At 35.7% G+C, this 23,298-nt stretch overlaps 1 protein-coding gene across 1 annotated transcript in view; it reads right to left on the bottom strand.

Moving 5' to 3' along the window:
- The window catches only part of USP10 (ubiquitin specific peptidase 10), a 54,605-nt gene that overhangs the window by 2,687 nt on the left and 28,620 nt on the right, over positions 1-23,298 (bottom strand). Inside the window, exons 4-13 of the mRNA XM_074913428.1 lie at positions 21,949-22,974; positions 16,127-16,218; positions 14,479-14,588; positions 13,954-14,009; positions 12,446-12,549; positions 11,586-11,685; positions 10,147-10,327; positions 6,379-6,544; positions 1,915-2,059; positions 710-775 (exon numbers count right to left, since the gene is read on the bottom strand). Of these exons, the coding sequence (XP_074769529.1) occupies positions 710-775; positions 1,915-2,059; positions 6,379-6,544; positions 10,147-10,327; positions 11,586-11,685; positions 12,446-12,549; positions 13,954-14,009; positions 14,479-14,588; positions 16,127-16,218; positions 21,949-22,974 (2,046 nt within the window). The remainder of the gene's footprint in view (positions 1-709; positions 776-1,914; positions 2,060-6,378; positions 6,545-10,146; positions 10,328-11,585; positions 11,686-12,445; positions 12,550-13,953; positions 14,010-14,478; positions 14,589-16,126; positions 16,219-21,948; positions 22,975-23,298) is intronic.

Below are 23,298 nucleotides of genomic sequence, written 5' to 3'. Positions count from 1 at the left end.
AGATCTCCAGCCCTCCAGTTTATGATGTTCTCCTAACACCAACACAAATAAGCAGGTGTAAATCATAAACTGTGTAGGAGTTTTTAAACTTCAGGAGGTTCATTACTGCCCAGACGCTGTTTTGTTCAATATTAAAATGCTGCTTCTGAATTCTTACATGAGCTTCCAATCTTAACTAGCAATTTCGGTGTTTTGTATACATCACAGACGCTCTTAAAAACATCATTTCCTCACACACAGATCATCATTTCCTCCAAGTCAAACTTTTCCACCTACAATATGTTATTCATACCCTGCCAGCCAATACTCATCTTGAGGGTTCAAAGGGATGCAAAGCCAGCAAGCAGCCATCTCAAAAGACATTTAAGACATTATTCTGAGAATATATGGTGTATTTTAGGTGTAGTTATATAGTTATATTACAGCTGGATTGCAGCTTCTGTTGGTATTTTTCAGTATGGATCTGTTACAGAACTCTGTTTTTGCTCTAGCTTCAAGCTGGATCAACTATATACAGATATAGCAATGTATGTATACATACACATATGCAAGAAATCACTAAATACAAAAATTTGACACCCACAAGTTACTTCAGTGTAATTTTAAAGAAAAGTATTTGATATAATCCAGGAAACTCCAGTGTTTCTAGAATTCAATATGCAGAATTTGTATTTGTAATACAGGAACTAGAGGCATCTAGATAAAATACCTGCAAAGAGCCGGTAGGTTCTTTGGCCTTTAAAAATTTTACTTTTCACACCAGGAGATAGTAGCTCTGGAGGAGGGAAAAAAAGTCACAAAAGCAATAGTTAGCAAATTTAGAAATTCAATTTCAAAGGGATCAATTATTTCTAAGAGAAACCAACACTATCATAATTTAATTCAAATGTCTTCTGCAGCCTTTAGAGAATGGTCATGGTTCTCATACTTGGTTTGCTGACACTAACATTTACGGAAGGTTTAAAACTAACACAAAAAAAAAACAACTGAAGAAAAAAAAAAAAGAGGAAGAAGATCAGATTACTTATTTCTCTTCCTTGCATCCCACTGTCAATGACAAAAATCAGTATCGGATTCCATGTCATACTACAACCAGCTTTGTCAGTCAAAGCAAATTGAACTAGTTCTACAAATATCCATTCTTAAGAATCTTTAAAATCAAATACTAAGTAAAATAAAGGTGTACTGTCTGACAAAGTATGTATTTCATGTGAGACATGAGTAATCATTATTTTTATTTATTTTTTCCCATTTGAACTACTGGCTGGCTAACGGTCAATTTGTCAGATCAAAACAAAATGCGTTTAATTTGGCAAGCTTCAGATGCTGGATTATATGAAAGTTTACACCCTTTGTAAAATCAGTATCCGTTAAAAGAAACAACTTTGTTGTTTAACCTCTGATCTACAGCTTACTTGTCTGCCTTCAAGCTGCATTTTCTATGAAAGGGTTTCCTTTCATCAGCCATTGCTTATAACAATAATTTGCTACTTGTCTGCATGAAGTCTTGAGATAAAAACATCTAGTATTACTTGGCAACAACCTTGTAGAGGGACATACCCCTAATTCAATAGGATCACTTCCAGTTATCTGTCCTCAGCAGTCTATAACCTTAGTCCTTAAATGTGCAGGAAGCTCTTACTTGGCCAGCCCCATGTCTAGGATGCGCCAATTGCCATAATGTTCTTTGCAAAATGGATGCCCAAACTCACATACAAGCAATGTCAGGTTCAGCCAGACTGAAGCCAGAAACCCAAATTCTTTTTATGAAGGAGAAAAAAAAAAAAAGCATACAAGATACTTATCCAAATTACTAAGTTTCCAGATGACACTGGAAAAGTCTGGTGCACAGATACCGCTAGGAAACACAACATTAGAATTTTCCCTTCTTTAGAGAAAAGATAAAATCTTTACCTTTACTAATTTCCAGATCAACAGGATACTCGATATTCTTGATAAGTTTCTGACATCCACCAGTCTTCTCATATACAAACCGCTTGAGGTGTAAAACAAGAACAGGGGGGAGTTCTTCTAGTGTCACTCTTCGACTGATCTCCACCTAAAACATACATAGAACAAAGATGAAGAAAAACTCTTAATTTTTTATTAGCTGCTCAAAATTACTCCTTTAAAAGAGGAGTATTTCATTTAAATACCCTATCAGAACACATATTTTAAAAATTAGTATTATATAAAAACTGCAATTTATGACTTAAAGCACATTAGATCTTCAAGCAAAACATTGTCTTAAAGGAGAACCTCAGAATCTTCTAGTAGAATGCAACGTGTTAGAATGAGCAGATACTTAGGTACTGCAGTACTAAAACCAGCTTGCTGGAAATCTCCCAGGAGAAACTACTCATGACAGTTTAGTGATTAATCAATTCTTAGCAAGCTATTACACTCTAAACAAAGGTCAATAACTTGTAACGCACGTTGCTGAATTCAGAGAACTCTGAACTGTAGAAGACAACAGCACACACCTCAATACCTGAGGCAAAAGTTTTCATTTCTAAAAGCAGACATATTTTTACAAAAAAGATGAATAAAAGGAAAAATAAGAACTAATTCAAATCACTTCGTAATCTTCAATCGGTAAATTAATTATAAGCAAAAAAAAGAATCCCTATAAAACAGAGGCAAACTAGTAAAATAAAAGATTTTGGTGTAAACACCTAAATCTACATTTATCTTGAGAAATTTCATTGAACGCTCCAGAAATGCTGACTGAACTGCAAAAGCAGTATTGCAACTACTCTGCTAAAAAACTGGAATGCTGTGTTGCTTTCAAGAGTGTCCTGACCATACCTCGTAATTCCCAACCGAAATGCCAGTTTCTACATCAGACATCTCCAGTTTTAACTGGTGCTATCTTTATTCCCCCCCTTCTCACCAAAAAAAAATCCCAAAAAACCTGTTGAGAAACACCTTCTCACAATGATATCATTAAAATACAAACCTATTCACAGGGAGGATAATAATCATTAATATATTAAAGAGATCAGTATTGCAACTGTTCAAAAATCTTCTTGCATGAACTAGAAAATATTTGTCACAGAAGTTGTTCCTCAAAAAACTAAAGTGAGCTGCTATGTAGGCTTGTCATCATGACAAGCTGTTTTATGGAAGAATTTGGTAATTAAAGATTTTTCTTTCTAAAAACACGTGGTGGGCTCTTTAAAAGGTTCTGAAGAAAATTCAAAGAGAAAAACATGAGTTATAACCCTTTTCCTACCAAATATTGATTTTTATATCATTATAAACCAATCTGCAAAGTTACTGTCTGAAAACCTGAAACTGAACTCAGAATTGCAGACAAAAAGATGGTTTTTTGGCTTCCTAGAAATTATGACATAAAAACATTTCTCCAAATAACTGCTTTAGGTTTTTCTGAATTTTTTTATTGAGAAAAAACTCTTTTATTGTAAATCATCAGCATTTTTTTTCCCCCCCAACACAGGGCCTGATTCTGCTGGAACCTCCTAAGTGTGGAATAGAAATTCATTGGGAAAAGCTATTACCTCTTTCCAAGCTTGAAAACTAAAACCTCTTAGGAGGCCAAAGCAAGCAGATTTTGTAGGGTACTTGATTTCCTCATGGATCTGAGCTGATCCAATTTACAAGAAGTAATTCTACATTTAAAGCAGAAGCAGTCTCTAAAACTATGTAAAATTTCACCTGCATCTCGAGGGTTCAAAATATGCCCCTTCTGTATCCAAAACCCATCAAAGCCCTGGCAACAGCAGCAGCTTCACTGAGTACTGAGAGGAATTTTTAGTGGGAGGTTTTTTGGTGTTTTTTCCTTAAAACCAGCAAGCCAAACAGGACTCTGTTCTTTTCCATTCAACAAGTGCCTGCTGGTGCAGGATTTCCAGGAAGAAACATGTGGAATAAGAAGTTAGAAGGCAAACCCTGAAAGTAAAGGTGACGGCACAAGGATCACACAATTCTCCCATGAACTCATGACAGCATGGATCTTCCATGCATCTTATCACAGAACAGCTTCTGCTTTTAGGGAGCAAATCCAGAAAGGCTTTATATAGGGGAAAAAATATATATACTTGATTTACCCGTTGCTATCTCAAGATTTTCCTCTATTGAGCCTTCTAAATCTCCAATCTGAAGTCTCTGAATTCAGAGTTCTGTTACGTTAACAGCTCCCAGCCCAGCAATAGAGGATGCTGAAGAACATCACCAGAGTGGTTTAAGCAGTTGCCATTCCCCATCCTCAGTAACCGAGCTGGGGTAGTGGTCCCTTATGCTGGCATCTCAGCTGCATGGCTCCCTGTTTGCTTAAATTAAACCACAGATCAAAGCAGTTCTGTGTTACAGTGCCAGGCTGAAGAGCAGCAGCTGAGGAACAAGCACATGTTCTGCTGTGCTGTGTGAAGGGGCCCTGATTTCTGGCAGCAACATTACCAGCTAAAAGTGCCACAAATGTTTGTTTGGTGAACATGAGTCACAGTCCAAAGAAAATACTTGTAAGATCCTCAAGGAGCAGTTTGAGAACTCCAGGGGATGTGAAGACTCCCCCTAAGGAGTATGTGGAAGGTAAATGAAGTCAGGCTAGTTTGTTACTCAGAGTCCACTTTTGCCAGAAAACATGAGCAGGTCTGCAAACAGGAACAAGAGACTGAAAAGAAAATCATTTTTGTGACGACAGAAATTAAGCCTTTTAAAAAAATATATTGACTGTTGAAATATTCAAGATTTAACAAACTGATATGCAAGACCAGCAGGAACCAAACCAACTTTTTTCAAAATGCTAGGGAGAAAGGGAAATTGAGTCAGACACAGCAAGAAAATGCCACTCCATTTTAAACAGCTATTTTAATTTAAAATGCCTAATTATTTTAAACACTGCATGAAAATCTGACTGATATCCTGCTTACATTAATACACACATACAAGTCAAAATCAGCTCAAACTAATTAAAAAAAGAAACTTTCAGAGAAATCATTCACATATTTGGAAGATTATTTTTGTCCTACCTGTTGTTTATGCTCACAACTTGTACAGAATACAAATCCAGATTAAAACAATCTGAAGATGGTAATAATTTTTAATTATTATACAATTTTTAGCTTGACCAATAGTCCTGAATTCCCCTTCTGTAAAATGGAGATGAAACAGTTCTTTGCAATGCATTTTGAAAATTACTATCTGCAAAGTCCTATGCTTGTTCTACAGCCAGTGCGTTCAGTGTTTTCACTACAATTTTAATACAAGAACAGCTATTTCAACGTGAATTTCTTTTGAAAAAAAAAAAAAAAAAATCTAAAAGACACTGTGAATGCTCGTATTTCTATTCTGACTCTGAAATATAAGCCAGACCAAACCTCCAGCACCTCATTTGAACACTCATTTCTTCCAAACCCCGTAATTGAACACTGGGTTGTCGGTGAAGAAGTTAAAACCATCTGCAGTAAAACCCAAAAAATGAATGACTAGCAAAACAAAATCTATGTGGTTAATCATGATGAGCTTGCACTGCCCATGTTTCTTTCATACGGAAGACAACTGGAGAAATAAATGTTCTCTAACATTCCTAGTGGCTATACAAGGCAGACAAATTTCAGCTATCTACCTTTAGCTTTTCAAAGAAAAAGGTCCATCCTTTCTTTATCTAACCATAATCTCATTTGGGAGTATTTAAAAAACTTACAGATACAGAAATGAACGTCCGAGAGAACACCTACAGCTCAAGAGCCTCTTTCCATCCTGGCCTACTGAAAGGAGTTATGAACACTGTACACAAGTTTTCCACCTGAGCAATCCATGCACACCAGAGATGATGTTCTTTACCAATGCACACCATGACAAGCAACGCAATACCTTAGTGTGGAAAAAGTTTAATTTATTACCCTATATCACAAGTTCTCAAGCCATAATGCCAAAAGCATGCTTTCCTTCCTATAAAGTATTTTTCTATTGCATGTATTACTATTAGGTATTGTGTTATTTGAAAAATAAGATAAAAATAGTGGTAGAGCTGCATGAGAATACAGAGTAAAATGTCCCGGCATTTAAATTGACAGAGAACCTGCTAAAATCTATTTTACTTGTACTAGTATGTATTATTACCACAGCTCATCCTGTTAATTTAATATACGCTCCAGTAAAATCTCTAACCAATTACTACACCAACTCAGAAAGCAAATATTTACAGACATGTTTTTAAGAGTTAGTTCTCTTCCTTTCAGTGTATGTGTTCAATGTGTAGTACTTTTTCTGCTGCAGGACACTTTGAAAAGGTTAGTACATCTCTTGTTAACGTAAGTAATAATATTCAAGTAACTATTTGTAAAGCAAAAGCTGTGTAAAAACCCTTTTAAAAAGTTTAGTATTTGACTGTAAAAAGGGGTCAACAGAACACACCTCTTGTTTGGTTTTTGTGGTATAACCCTGGACAGACTCTCTTGCCACCAAACTTTCCAACGCATCCTGAACTGTGCGTATCTTGTCTGACTGGATATCCAGTTGCAGGGTGAAGAAAGGTTGCAGTGTAGCAGACTCCTTAGAACTCTGCTGGTAAACAACAGATCTATGGAAACACAGAAATTAAAATGTAATAAAAGCAGAGTGATTTTCAGCAATACAGAACCTTCAAGTAAGAAAGGACTGAAGTCTACTTTAGTAATTTGATCTATAGTTAATCCAAAACACCACAAACACAAAGGTTAGGCATAAATTTCAACAATTTGCACTCACTTTACTGCAATTTAAATTATTTTCACATCCACTTAGAGCATACCGAATGAGATTATATTTATGTTATTTATGCAGGAATTAAAACAGTTATTGGATAAGCATCAGAAGTTTAAAGAATAATACTGAAACTTTTGATAATGCATTTAAAGATTCACCTCCGGACTCTTTCTGTATTAGAGTTTTGAAATTATGTTTTCCAAAAGATCTTCAGAAGTGCAAAATACTAGTGCTTATCTAACTGTATGTTCTACTGTAAAAGTTACAACTGGTTCCAGATTCTCCAATCAAAATACACCGATTTTTTAGTCACTTCACCAAGACCAATTTCACAGTGATTTTAAACTGTTTGCTTAAATCTTGCCATAGGAAATACAAACTCTGCTCCATTGAAGACTGGCATTTCCTTTTCCTCCCATCATTTTCTGTGTCCAGACTTTGTCCATGTACTCCTTTGTACGTAAATTGGAGTCTTTCAGTAAACTGGCAGGAGTAATGACCTAGGGCATGAGAACATGCTTCCTGGTTTTATTTTTGTTTGAAGTGGATTCAGTTGCAGACTTTAAGTAGCTAGGCTTGGTGATCATTGTTTTGCACAATGAGACAGTACAATCTTCAGCCACAGCGTCACTGCACTAAGAGGACTCTTCCTGATTTTCATTTTTTTTTAAAACTTTGCTGAAAACTTAAAACCAAACATGGCACAAGAATTTTGCTTTTTGTTCTGAAAGCAGTACTTACGTTAAAATGCTCTACAAAAATGTGCTTTTATACAGCCGAAGAAATAATTCATTTATTATCTTGCTGCTTGTTGCAGTGCCTTACAAAGCTTGAAATTAGTAAGGTAATTAACACAGCTCTAATCCACGCAGCCATGCTGAAATTTCTCTGGGTCATGTACAAAATGCCAACAACAGGTTTAAAGCCTGCACTGCAAGCTCCTATCAAAAGAGTTCCTTTGACTCAGGCAGAGCCCTGAAGCACCAACAGAAAGCCAGTGCAACTTTATATTGGCAAATATATATCCTTTAGAGGAAGTAGAGCATATGAAAAACAGTAGCATCTTTATTTCAGTTTAACACTTCCTCTTTGGCTATATTTAAGGACAAAACCTTCAACACATGGCAGGCGTAGTATTTCAACAAACAAACCCTTCACTGTGTAAGTCTTGCTGCTTTTGGATCCACTTCCCAAACCCTTTTTAAGCTGACCATTATTTAGTGCAATAATCAACAGAAAAATGCTAACAATTCCAACTGTCTTCAAGTCCAAGTATTAAAGATTTATTTAATAATACCAATTATATTCTGAAATTATAACCTTAGGGAATTTTTTAATTATTAGTAATTAAACTGTAACATTTCTTCAAAACATTTTCTTCAAAAAAGATATGCTTAAATTGGTTTGATAGCAAAACCTTTGCTGGACTATCATTTTCTAGAACAGTATCGCTTTGTAGAATAATTACACATTTCAATTGGTTCAGGGAAAAATGCACCATTGTCAATGAATAATTACTCCTGGGTCCTGTAACTCTAACTTTCTTACTCTACAGTAAGAATTTTTCAGGAAAATGGGCACCGCCCACTGCTACCCTGCTTAAACTACAACAATGTAATTGATGTATTTTCTTTTAAAATAACAGTGCCTTTGAAGGGAAAAGTTGGTACTACTTACAGAAATATTTAGCTGACTTCTAACTGGCTTGTGAGCTAGCTTGCATAACAAATACCTGAAATCCACACAAGCTGAAAGTCAAAGGGGACTCCTGCACATGAACAAACCAGGTCCTAAGAGAACTGTGTATCTTTGTACTTATGCATTTAAGTCTCACATTGCTTAAGGAGGACTGTTTGGTGGTGTGGGTTTTTTTGGGTTTTTTTTTTAAGCAATTATGCCTAAAGAGGCATTTAATAGACAATTAAAGCCTTGAGAGGATAGCCTGAAGTTTCCCAAGCCAAAAGATGACAATTCAAACCACGTTTTCCTAGCTGCTTTTTCCATTTGATTTTTCCAATTTCTGATGCTTTCACTTAGTGGAATTCTACTAGCAATTCTGTATTCAATCCTTCCTATCTCCACCCTCAGAGGATGGAGCTTTCCAACATCACAACATGGGATACTGTTTCTGTGGTGAATTGTGTGACCTGGTTTGGAGGCTGAATGAAGTGCATGTGGTGACAAGAGATGTTGGATTGGACTCTCTGGTTCTGCTGCTCAGCACACGTTTTTGCCTTTTTTCAGTATTACCTTTGCTTTATGTCATTTTCTGTGGACTTCCACAGAAGATATTCTCTTGGTATTTTTAATTTTTAAAATAATGGAATCATGCAGAGGACTAAACAATTCTGACCCCAATAAACATACTAGGGGTATTAACAATACCTTGCGGACACGAACACACCATCAACACAAGAATTTCATCAATACGTACAAACATGTCTGACGATTTCTATGGAAAATATCATTTTATTTGCCAGCTGTCTGACTCAAATCCCAGAAGAGTAATTTCAGTGCATTTCGCAGGCAGAAGGCACTAGCCCACACTATTCACACCTCTAGACTGAATACCTGGCAACACAGGCAGTTAAACACTAGCAATTAAGTGTCTGTCTCCAATTTAAAAATAATTCTTCCAGTCTAACATTTTTGTTTTGGAATATGTTTTTAGCAAGTGTTTACCTTGCTTTCATTTTAAATTACACATTTCTCCAAACAAGTCATGAGGCTTCCTTTTCCAAAAAATATTCTTTCAGGATCTACTTTCTGCCTTCATCTGGTATCAGACCTGAATATAAGTAACATCTCACAGTCTCTTCATTCCTGTAACATCTTGTAGTAACTTACATTTTCCAAACTTCTTTTGCCTTTAACCTTTATTAACTATTATACATACCTTTCCTGCCTCTGGGAAGCTTAAATGTCTAAATAACAAAAAGTTTACAATTTGTTATGTTATTTCATTCTTCTACTGACCAGATCTAACTCTTCACAAATCTCACTATCCCTTAGCATCCTTATTTACAAAATGAGTCAAGAGTGCTCAGAGGTCACAAAAATAGGTAGTTCTAAAGTTATCTGGAATTCTTCAGACATTAATACACAAAGCGTACATATTTCAAACTCTTTTTCTATAAGCATTTCAGGGCTTTTGTTCACTAAACAGTCTGTTCTTTTAAGATGTTTAAAAAGATTCAGACTCCACAAGAAGTCATGGAATCATCTGATCATTGATCAATCCCTAGATCATTCCAGTCCATCTTCTGAACTCTCTCTTGCATAACAAATGCTTCATGGCAGAATGTTCACCTGTCCTGTCCTGAACAAACTGTGTAACAGCCTCTTCCATCCAACTATCCAAAAATGGCAGAGGAAAAAGTTATCCGTAAAGGTAAAGCAGCCTACGGTCTCATGAACTTTTACGGAAAAGCACTATACCTTATATGACCCCCAAAAATATCAGTAATTGGAGTCTGAACAAAGTCTGCCTGTCGAGTGACTGATGATTTGTTGCGAGGTCCCACTTGCTCCCATTCATCCTCACTGCCTTCCCCTTGTTCATCTTGCTCCTCTTCTTCATGAACAGTCTGAGCCTCGGGGCCATTGGAAACAGAGAGTTCTTAAAGTGAAGGAAAAAAAAAAAGCATTGATTTATTTTACAAATGAAACACGTACAGATGAAGAACTTGAAAAGCAAAAAACCCTATACAAATAATTTTTAGAGAATTCAATGTTTTCATAGATCATAGATTTGAGAAAGTAAATGAGAAAAAGTATACTCCAGGCTCACTCATAGTTGGACACATCCATGTATTAACAGAATGCAGCTGATGACTGTACGTAAACAGATGTAGTTTTCTAGTAAAGTTTGACATATTTTTAGTAGTAAATTTATGGGGTAGAAAATTAGAAAGTCAAGCGTTATTCTGGAAACATAATTATGGCATTATTAAAAACAACTCCTTTTCTGCACAGGTATTTTACAGGGAACCCAAGGCTTAGCAAATATTTTCTTTGCCAGTCATGAGGCTATAAACTGCACACAACTCAAGAACAAAATATGGAATGATCACTATATCATAAAAAAATTACCCTACTAAAGAGAAATCCGATAACTAGTGATCTTAATTCTATACTTGGCTAAGACTAACAGTGTTTTGTTTCATTTTTAATAGGGGGCCCAAACATAAAGCTACTGTCAAATAAAGTCACATTTACTCTGCATACAAATTCTAATACTTCTTCCAAAGAAAATTTTTCTCCAACTTTGTCAATACGAGTTTTAAAATTATTTAATATGTTCTGGTTTATATTAGATATAAATTAGCCATTAGCCTAGAAGTTTCCACTTCAAAAAAAAGATCTTAATAGTGGTTTAAAGATCAGTGAAAAAACCCACTGATGTATTTCTGAACTACCATGGGGAGAGTCAAAACCCCAGTAAACAAGTGGCCTTGCAGGTATTATGAATGGCAGACAAACATACCTATGCTTAAGACAAGACTAGCCAGCTTGAGTTAGCCTGAAATAATGCTCAAATGAGCTCAATAAAAATTTGTAACACAGAAGTTTGTTGTTTAGGAGGAGCGGGTATATGACATTATTACCGTCATTCAGAGTATTTACAGAATGATAATGCTTTTCCAAATACCCAGTAACACTTCAGATCCTTTGTAAACTGGACAGAACGGACTAATTTTAACCTCTGGATAGATTTTAACACAAGATTATTTGTTAAATATTTGTTTAAAAGATGGCATTCTAACTCTACCTCAACATTATTCCAAAAGTTACTCTGTATTACAGAATCACCACAAGAAAAGGAGAATATATGAAAGAAATTAAGTTTGCTACCAAAAATTTAAAAATCCACCAACTTTCATTATGTGGAGAGAGAAGTTTCTTTAGGGTCAGCATTTCTTCATGTAGTCCATTAAGAATAAATCCCAAGTATTCTTCAGCATCCTCTTGCCTGCCCTGAACAAAATAAGTTTTTTTCAATTATTATATGACATTCTCCTATTTTCATTTTATCAGAAGTTTATGGTACTGAACACGTAGCTTTTTTCTATTAACTAGTTTGCCAACTACTCAGTCTAAGTTCTAAAGGTAAATAAAGTTTAAATTTTACTGTAACAACCCCTCATTTTTAACCAGTTCAAAATAAACCAGCACATTAATTGATAACCTGCTATAAGCAGCAAGTACACACATAAGCTTCACCTAGATACAAGCATTTCTGCATTCTGCTCAATACAAATCTGATTTATCATGTGAGTTAGGGGGGTTTTTTTGCTATTTCTTTTAAAAGTAGTATCAGAAGTTGCTGTTAAAGCACAGCCAAATCAATAGTTTGAATAATTCTCTTTTCTTTAAACTGAAACTAAACTTGAAATAGTATTTTGAAGTATCAGCGGACAACCTTCGACCATTCCAAGCTGAATCCCAAGCAGAAATGAACAACTGCTTACTTCTTAAATATAAATCAGTAGATATCTTTTTATAAAGAGATGTGCCATTCCAACTGTAATTTTTCCATTGTTCTCACATATCAAACTGCCAAACTTATAGAGAGATGTTAATTACAAGTCCCAAGACCATCGAGCTTCATTATAATGAGCTAACAACTGGCTGATTTTAGTGGTATTTAGGCACAAAACCTTACGTATGGCTTTACATTAGCAACAGCAAATGCCCTGCAATGCAATTATAAAAGTCAAAGATTTTTAAGTCACACCTTTTCTGACAGACTTGACTTTATAACCGTCAAAAGTCTATAAATGTATGTAGGTTCAAAGGCAGCTCCTGGTCGGATGTCTCTCACAATTTTATCACCTAAAGCTGTAAGGTAAAAGATAAGTACATATAATAACAATATATAGAAGCTTTTCTACACTATACCTTAACATTCTCTTCATACATCACTAGGATTTTGGAATCCAAAATTACTTTTTATTTAAAGTTTTGTTACAATTTTAGTGACTCAAGCTCAGAATTCATAAGATACAACTCTTCTATCCATAAACTTTTTTTCAAAACATCTTACGTCGTCCTACACAGACTTACAAATTGGTCTGGAAAAGTGAGTACTTTTTACAGTCAGCACTCTGAAGCCTAACAAGAATATCCATAGCCATCATAAAAGAACAATTCTATTTAAATTTTTGTACTTCTTTGGTATTCAAAGAACACTTCCTTAAATCTTTTATATATTTGTCATTCTAGGAGTCCATTTTTCCTCACTGCAGAATGAAAACCATAAAACCAAACAAGAAACAGTTTGAATATTCAACCTAATGGAAATACAAGGCCTCAGAAACTATATTTGAAAACTACACAATACAATAAAATGACCTAGAAGTATAATAAGTTGCATAAGACAGTAAGATTTGTTTTACAGAAACGAAACTTAGGCAGCAAACCACAGAAATGTCTGAACTGTTTGGAAATCACTGGAACAACCAGCTCCTCATGATATTTTCTTATGTTACATAAACACATTCCTGAAGCTGTTTTTTATTTCTATAAGTTTGTAATACAACCGATTCAGAGATTTTTTTAAAAAAAAGAAAAAAATCAAAGCCACAAAATAATTTATTTGTATCAAAAAAATGTTCTATTGCTCGCTACAAAATCATTGTTGATCCTAAATATTTATTAGCAAGCATCATACACTTTTAAAGTTTTCACATGGAAATAGTGCCTAGGATGGGGAGAAATTAAAAGCAATGATAACATGCCTGCAGGGACTCTCCAACTGCTAGAGACACCTATTATGGCCCCATTTTGTTCTGAATGAATGGGTGTTTTGTATTTAAGGATGATAGAATTGAACAGGTTGACAAACGGCTGGAAATATGTAAGGAAGGAAGTGGAGTAAAATACAGTGAATATCAAATTATTTTGTTAGAAAGGGCAAGTACTCAGAAGACATCTTGACGATTAAGCTAACCTTCAACAAAAACTATTCTTATTGCACTTGTACTTGGTATAGCAAATAGAAGAAAAAAAAAAAGATGCAACACCTGTGATTTGTTGACATGAATCACTAATAAGGAAAAGCATAACACTGACAGAAAAGCAACAGCACACTTAAGGTATCAAGAAATCCCAGAAGTCCAAAGAGCCACGAAGGGAATCAAGCACTAGGATTTAAAGTCCTTAAGTACATCACACGAGGCAGATCCTTACCCCAAAGCCTTCTTGTCATGGTTTTAAGACTTTTCTCCCCCTATTCCCACTCACCTTGTTTTGCTTTAGGAGGTACAGGCATATTAGTGAACTCATTCATTAAACGAACACTGAAACAGAATGGAAGGAACAACTAGACATGAGCAGCAAGTTAAGACTTTGAAGGACAAATCATAAAATTAGATCACTGTCATTATCGACTGCCAATAAAAAAACCAAAACTGAAGAATATCATAATGAATCAGTCTAAGTAAAGTTCAGACGTAAAAATTAACCCCATCATTGCTAATGAAACCAAGGTGTTAGGTTAGTTCCTGCAGCTGTCATGGTTCATTTTTGCATATTAAACACTATTTAAAACTAATTTTCCTCAGGCAATGGGAAGTATCTTCCTTGACTGACAATTATATAATACCAAGGTTCATTATAAAAGACATATATCGCCAAAAACACACATTAAAAAAGACTTCTGGATACGTATCAGCTTTCAACAATTGCAGCAAACAAACCTTTGTTAGGTATTTCTGTATGAGCTTAAGTCAGATCACAGATTTTTATTATTTTTAACAAGCTACTTACAAACTGTCTATCATTGGTGTTGAGGTACACGGCCGCTGCGATTTTGAATACATTGGAATGGACTTCATTAAATGATACATTGGAGGGCAAGCAACCAAGGCTTGCAGGGTCTATGCAGTGGCATTAAGGAAATATTCAGAAAATGCAATCTGCATATTAACCAACTATTCAATTATATTTAAAATTATATGAAAAACAAAGCGAACTCCTTATTATGTAGACCAATCCAATAACTAAATTGGAATAGATGGATGGACTTTTATCACTTTAACCACTAATGCACAGAAGTTACACTAAAAAAACCCTGGCATCTTGTAACATGTAGCAATTTCACTGATAATAATGTCAAAAACTAATTAAAAGGGAAGGAAACAGTCTAGGAGCAGGAGAGGGAAAGAATTTTCATAGGAAAGACTATAAAATTAACAATTTGAAAACCGGCAAGTGATAACCTGCAACATGTTTTCTAAAGAGAAGTCAGCCAACACATCAAGTTAAAGGTGACGATTCACCTCCCCTAACCAAACCAAAAAACCTGCCGTGATGTGAAACATTCTGCAGTGTAAAGAAGAGTTCGGAACAACCAGTACAACTACAGTCTATGCTTGAAGAAAATGCTTTAAAAACATTAAAAGCCGTGCTACTTGATGAGAACAATGAACAGAGTAAAAGATTCTGGAGGGGCGGGGAAATGACAAAAAAAAGCAGCGATCTCAACAGCTAGAGATATATTAACTTGACCCCTACAGCGTGCAAAACTTGAGTAACAAATTTTAAGACTGAAAAAAAATCAGAGCTGATAACATACAATCAGATGAATGCAGAACTGGTTATTTAAGATAAAAAGCTGAAGTTTAAAAGCACAACTGCTGGTCTGGAAATAGGTTATTAGGTTCCGCAATGATCTGTCTTGAAATTGGTCTTAGTATTTTTCACCAGCCGTACTAGTAGTTACAATATCCTAATCATCACTTGCAGTGAGCCATTGCTAACAGAGGAGATACAGATATATTAATTTAAAAATTATTATTAATAAAACTAACATAATACAGCAGTGAAAAAAGAAAATTTCTGTTACCCAAGATAAAAATTATTTTTACGGGGGAATACAGTTCTAAAACATTAAAAGTGAGCTAATCTTCCATCCTGTTGTAAAGGATTAATTTAATCACTGCACTTACACAGATGATATGATAGCAACAGCCTGCTCGACAGAAAACCAAATGACCCACTTACCAAACTGCCAACAAAACAGCCTAAGAGTAAGAATAGTTACTTCCAAGTACAAAACAGAAATAACAATTTACATTGATACAAAAAGAGTCGTGAGTAAACTTAACCAGAAATGACACGGTTTTTAGTCGTGACAAAGTTACAGTTCTGAACTATTTTGACAGAAGTAAGAGACAAATTGCAAACAGAATTGTGCAACCAGCTGCAGGGAACCCTGGACACTGCATTTAATCATTGTATAAATACCCCTGGATCCCTAAATGCTACCCTTAAACAATTTAACTACAGTGGTAGAATGGGGCAAGACAAAACACTTTTACAAAATACTTACCAGGATAATCCAGAAAAACTTTTGACAGATATAAACATACAAATTTTAACTTAAGTGTATTAATTTTTCCCAAGGTAAGGATACAGCATTGATGTAGCACCAGTTTCCTTTGTTGATCAGCCCTCTCGGTTGCAAAGACACTGGTTTATGTATTAGCCTTACATTTTCCAGTATTTCTGCAGAATGAGAAACAGTAAATCGAGCATCAACAAAATGCACATGTAGCCATCAAAACAAGTATCTGTTGATGCATTACAAAAGAATGTAAATCAATTCGTAAGATTCCCAGAAACTTCAGCAAATCATTGAAACACTGCTCATACTTCAAAACAGGCACATTTCTTCAACTGGAGACATCCAGGAATTTGTATCAGGATGATGCTGGTACAAGAACTAATCACTGTAATTTCAAAACTGAGAAGACCTTTTTGGTTTTATGTTTGTTGTCCTAAAATCAGATACTTTTATTTATATATAGAAAGACACATACAGGTATAAAATCCCATTAGCTGCAATCCCTTGCCACTAATTTTATGAATTATTTCCCAACTTACTCTGCTCTGAAGAGAGATGAAGGTGATACAGCAATCTCAGCTCACAAGTTTCAACACGCACTATTTTACAACAAAAATACCTCAGCGCAAATACAACAGACAGATGTAAACGTGGTCTTCTGAACAGTGTGTTTTATTTACTGGTTTAAGACTTTCAAAATCTACAAGATAACAGGCTTACATAATATTATGCCTACTGTTTTCCTGCCTTTAAAAACTTCAGCAATGGCCCAAGTTTAAAAATTAGAAACCACTGCACATACCTAAGTCTGTCTCAGTTATGAAACTGAGAGCAACAGGGGGAGTTTGTCCAGGAAGCCTGACCTGTTATTTAGGTACCTAAATAAAAATGCTTTAAGGAAAATATTGGATCTGGCATATTTTAAATTTGTGAAAGAAGGTCAAGAGGTGTAACAAGACAGAATAAAAAATGCAAATAAACATAACAATTGTCTACCATGGGGACTATTTATTTTTATAATAAATGTGAGGGCCTCTAAAGCCCTTATATGCTACACTGCATAAACCTGAACTAGTTTGAGCTGTTGACTAGAAGGACTAGTAGAATAACACGACAAGTGGAAAAGCAGAGGCACAAAGCTGTAACTAAGCAGAGGAAGTGGCAGAACTGCAAACAAAATCCCTGTCCTTCTACTTGCAAACTTTACCTGTAAGATCGTATTTCCTGCTGACACCACCAGTTGTAACCAAATAAAAACATGCCAAAAAAATATAAACTATTTAAATCAGTATTCTATTACATAAAAGAACCTGACACCTGAAAGGACAGACAACAAAAATTATTACTAATGCTCAAATATTTCAGAATCTATTGTTAAAGCAGCAAAGTTTGAAACATGTTGTGCACACATACAATCTTTCTGTTAACTAAGCACTGTTGAAAATTTGGATAAAAACAATGAAAAGAAGTATTTATGTTTATGCCTGTCAGTAACTTTTTATGTTAACTGTATTTTTCCCCATTTTTATATCATACTAAAAAATATTATTAGGACCTTTAGCATCCTCTTGTGGTCATAAAACTGCTTTGTAAACAATGTCTAAAGCAATTACAGTGAGTTTTGTTTCTTTTAACATGAAGAATTAGTTTTGTGTACAGCAATTACATTCAATACCACATTTTCATGTAACATTTACAAAATAACTAAAAGAACTTTTACAAGAGTACCAGGGGAAAAAAAAAAAAAAAAAGGACTTACAACCGTGAGAAAACCTTCTTAAAATTTCAAAACCTGTTATAAAGCACACAGCATTAACCAGAAATAGTTCACATTCCCTTTGGAGGATAGTGACTTGTGAAACACAGCCTTGATTTTAAAACATACCTAGAAGAGTATTATCATCTTTAGAAATTTCTGTTGGTAAACAGAAAACATTTTGTTGAAGTTCATTTGCCAAGTGGTGTTATTACAAATATCTGTCCAATTCTTAAAAAATGCAAACCAGCCTAATCAATGCAAGTCCAACTTTCATCAGAAGAGATGTCATATGGCTATGTCTCCATGCTGAAGAGAGACGTGTTACAAGCTAACAATTTAACACTTGGCTTGAGACCATTATTTGGCAAATATTATTTGTATCACTCAGATCTTTCTTCAAATCTGAATGATAAAAAAATTCCAGGACAACCCTGCTGGATAACCCTACACGAAATCAGTTTCTGCAAGAATGCTGATAGCACAACAGGCCAGATTTCTGAAGTTGTTTATAAAATAACCTCCAAACCTCACATGACTCCATTCCACAATTACTTGCTCCAGTGCTTACCTACTTTTATCGGTAAATTTTTCTACTATGTAACACTGAAACATCTTTGTTACAAATTAAACTAGGTTATAGTGTTCACTAGTCTTGAGACAGCAGTGAATCGCCATTTTCTTTATGAACTTGTTTTACATATCTGAAGTTACATCCATGATCGCTCCAACAATCTCATCTGAGACAAAGTAAATTCAAAATCTCCATGTTTGCTGAAAAAGTATGGTTTTAAAATCTCACTTCTGTTTTTGCTGCTGCACTATTACATCTTCCTTGAGAAGTAAAGCCCAAAGACTGGCATTTGCACTGAGTCCACAACAGCAACAACAGAATTATCATTATTTTCCAACTTTTCCATGTATATCGGGTATTAACACACACTGAAAAAAGCCTGTCGTCTTCAGCTTTACTAAGGACACTTATCAACTCCCTAAAACTTCCAGATCCTTTTATTCTCTAATATTATTACCAACCATTTGTTCTTCATACTGTATGCTTGCATTTGATTTCTGTTCTGGTATATCCTTCCATACTTGCGTTTACTTGATTCCCTTCCAATTTAAAATCATTCCAGATTTAGTCTGACCTTAAACGTTTGCATTCGATTCATCTGAAATCCTGCCTTTTGTAAGCAAATTTTACGTGTACTGTTAATTCCACCATCCACACTGGAAAAAAAAAAAAATCATTCAGAAAAAACTTTTTAGACTCTTCCTTGAAATTTTTTCTAAAGTTAGCAAGAACAGTTAAAAGACTACTCAGAATTGCTAGTTTTGCTATCACTTACTTCCCTCACTTACTTAGAACATTACATAAGGCATTATTAACTATCATCAGGTTATGCATCAGAATGTAACTGTGAAATGTGGCAAGTGAAGCCCGAAAGAGTCACGTTTTTACTCATATGAACCATTTATAATGTTACTATCCCTTAGAAATTAATTACTAAAATGTCTGTCCTAGCATCTAAATTAGGCTAAGGTGTATAATTAGTAGTTGTCCCTTTCTGAACATGCAAGTGCTGCAGCTGTGCTTCTCTACCATTCTGATGGTATCTGCCTTGAGTTTTGCAAACAGACATCAACAGTTCACAGTTTGTGAACAAGTTAAAGGAACTTCTGAAGAAAGTGTTGCCAGTAAAGCTTCTAAACACACTCCTCAGCCGCTTACTAAAACTCTTCAGTATTTTTTTCCTCATCAATATTAACATTAATTTGTTTTATTTATTTTCTAGTCCTGATCTTCATCTCCTTACCTTGTGTAGCTTTCATTTAAATTTGAAGACTAAGAAACCACTTTTTTTTTTTTCCCAAGTTGAATCAAGTAGTATTAAACTATCTTCACGGTGCCTGTGAATCACTAACCTCCCTTGTGAAGTTAAGGCACAAACCAGCAAGTTGTCCCTGGAAAAGCAACTTCTCTTCTTGTGCCTTGAAGCCCAATTTCTAAATAAAAACTGTACAGAAGGGCCTCAGAGCTCCAACACTGTCAGAATATTGCCTAATTTTGCTTTCTAAACTTGAGATACCTCAGGTCTAGATTTTACTTCTGTTCAGCACCCTATGGCACTTACGGTCAAAAATTCATTCTCGTTGGCATAAATTGAAACTGGTGAATTCCCAGCAAATCCAACAGGATCTCAACTTAGCCACAAAGAAAAAAGGAACACAATCAGCAGCTACCTATGAAAAACATACAGGATTGCTATATACCCTTATTCAGTGATATTCACCTTGCCGCAAGATTTGAAATGAAATACATATGGACAGAGCAAATGATCTGTTTGAAAATCATAAACTGAAACCTGTGTAACGCATGTTGGAGTGTGGGTGTATGAACAAAGCACTAATGTACCTATTTTTCCAAACAGGACAGAGAGCATTAAAAAAAACAGACAGTGAAGAAAGTCACCTTTTTCCACAGAGCAAAGCACTGACTACACGGCATTCAGATCTTCAGGTAAACATTTTATACCCAAACCAGCAGCATCAGAATTACAATAACTTCAGCAATAGAACGCCTACCTAAATTAGCTAAACTGAGATTAATTCTTTTTACTGGAAAATGATCTATAGTCAGACTATTCCTCTGCAAAAATAGATAGCTGATAGTGAAGGTGCAGAAGGAAACTATCAAAATTACATTGCTATTTTAATGCACTAAGAGACAAAACAAAAAGCTCTGCTCCCACCTGGTGGCAAAAAATAGTACAGAAATAGTGAAAGTCTAGGAAGTTAACTTAAAGCTGAAGCAACTAGGATAAGATTAAAAAAAACCACTCTCTCATCTATGGCAAGTGGTTCTAGCTTTACAGTTGTCACAAAACAGTTTTAAATTAAAATTCATTATCAAACAATAGCTTAATTTCAGAGTACAACATACTCCACATGGATGGGTTCATACAAACCATAATCACCTGCTTATATATATTTAATACAGTCAACTACGTTTGTGACACCTAAGTGAAAAATACAGAGAAACATAAATTATTCTGACAATTTTCTTCTCAACAGACAATTTTAAGTAATGAAACCATTACTGAGTAAGGAGGGGATGAAAGGAGAGCATATTCTGAACAGAAATGTCTGTCAGCTTCTGGTTAGAGTAAAACAACTTGAAGCTGTCACACACAAAATGCCACCGTACTTGCAAACCAGCCTGTAGCATACATAGCAGGACTTTGCACGAGTCTTTTCACATACAGGCTACTTCACAGATCTGAATTATTTTTGCTCCAACCTCCCATGAGTCAGTGACACAAAATGTAACCAACTGGCTATTTTTCTTCATGTTTTCTGACTGAATCTGCAAAAACGATCTTGGACACGTTCTAGTATTTCTCAGCAGAACCACAAATATGACAGGACCAACGGTCACAAAGCCTTTACATCAGGCACTGCCTTTCCTGATGTACCCGCTGGACAGTTTCTTATGGTTATTTCTGAACAGGCAATAGCTAGCACTGTTTCTGAATAAAACAGAAATAGCACTGTTTATAATGGTTAAGGATAGTTCTTCAAAATTTGGAAGGCAGAACTCTCAAAGAACAAATCAATAAAAATTATTTCCTAAATTAGAATTTCTGAAGCAAGACCTATTGAGATGTCACACTGATGCTACTGTAAGTGTCCAGGAATTTCAGCTACTTTGGCACAAATATATTAATACTCTTCCCTTCTTGTAACGGAATCCATTACAAGATTGTAAACACCAAATAACAGAACACACCATTTTCAGAGCAAACTTTTCTAACATATTCTCCTTATCACAACAGCACACAGCTGAATGCAACCAGTCTATCTGAAATCACTGGTCACTTTAACGTACTGTCTGACAAGTAGTAATAGTTTTGCTGCATCTGGGATAAGGACATGGTAATGTCTCATCGGTATGATTACTCAGGGGGATACAAAACTAACTTATTTAAGCTACATCTTTCAGAGCAGTGCTTGAACAGTCATCCTATTAGGAACATTAACAGAGGAATCTTCTCTATCGATACTGCACACTCCTGTTTACAAGCAGAGTTAATACCCTTCCAGTGTAACATCCACTCGTGTGTATTAACTATACCTGCAATCTTTATGGCTACAGGATCCTCTGAAACTGGAACAGGTCCCTCTTTGACTTCAACCTGTTTTTCAGGGACCAGAGTAGATGTGGCAGGAGGGGTATACTTAGTCTCAACATAGACCACAGATGTGGAAGCAGAGGGCTTGGAATTGTGAAAGAGACTAGCCCACGATTTTGCAGGCTGATTAACAGGGACTGATCCTGCAACCGGGACTGTTGCCTCAGTAGTAGGTGAAGCTTCCTCAGGCTTAGCTTGGTCTGAGTCAGTGCTTTCCACAGTGTGCAATTCTACCCCATTGGCAGCTGTGTCCTCACCAGAGGATTCAAGTGTTTGTCCATTAGTAACGCCAAGATTTTCAGTAGTATCAGTACCAGCATAAGACTGTACAACAGCTGTCCTTAAAGGGCTATCTCTGCCAGTCTCTGAGGGGATGCAAAACTGTTCAGAATTAGTAACACGGCATACCTCAGGCTGCCCTGCAGTCCTGGTATTGTCTAGTGCGCTAGAAACAGAATCATCAGAGACAGCTTCATTAATGAAGTCCACAGAGTTGTCCGGGCTGTTGCAAGTCCTTGGTGTGGCCAGGGAGGGGATGTCTCCCGTCAGTTCCGTATCCTCCGTGCTTATACTGTTCAGTCCCGATGAATTTGCGTGGCCGTTCACAAGAGCTTCTGTGGGAGTGATGCCGTCACTGACATCTTCCAAGTAACTGTAGTATCCAGGGGGTCTTTTTTTCTTCTTTTTACGCTCCCTTTGTCCAAGGCCTCCAGACAAGCCATCGTTTTCAGCGTTAGAACCGCTGTCCAAAGCGAGGGTCGGATCAGTGAACTGGCAGTCAATGGAGTTGTAGTTTGTTTCACTGAGAGTATCATCAGGGGTTTTCTGAGCAGGTGCACAGCTGAGAATGAATTCTGGAGCCTGAGGATTCAGAGTACTTGAAATACTGTAGTCGGTGTTATTTAGTACAGATGACTGTGTCTCAATAACTTCATTAACACCAAATTCAATTCTCTGATACTCCTCCCCTGGACAAGAGAAAGCAAACCTGAGTTAATGAATGACATCTAATCAAAAAGCTACAGAATCAAGGAAAAATCACCCACATTTTCCCTCAACTCAGAAAACAAACTACATTCCCTCAAACAAAATAATTCTTATTCTCTATGTCAATCCTGAAGACTATTTCAAAACATCGTCTTCTTAAAGACAACAGAGTATGTAATTTTCCCAATCACTGCACAGTTCCTGCAAATTACACCTATTAAACTGGCCTATTGAGAAAAACTATTAAAGCCCAGTGACTTTAGCAATAGTCTACATTAAGTTAATTACTGGATAATTGCGTATAA

Source organism: Athene noctua, chromosome 9 (genome assembly GCF_965140245.1).
Source record: "Athene noctua chromosome 9, bAthNoc1.hap1.1, whole genome shotgun sequence".
In the NCBI taxonomy this organism is placed as follows: Eukaryota; Metazoa; Chordata; class Aves; order Strigiformes; family Strigidae; genus Athene; species Athene noctua.
This window is presented reverse-complemented; position numbering and strand designations above follow the sequence as displayed.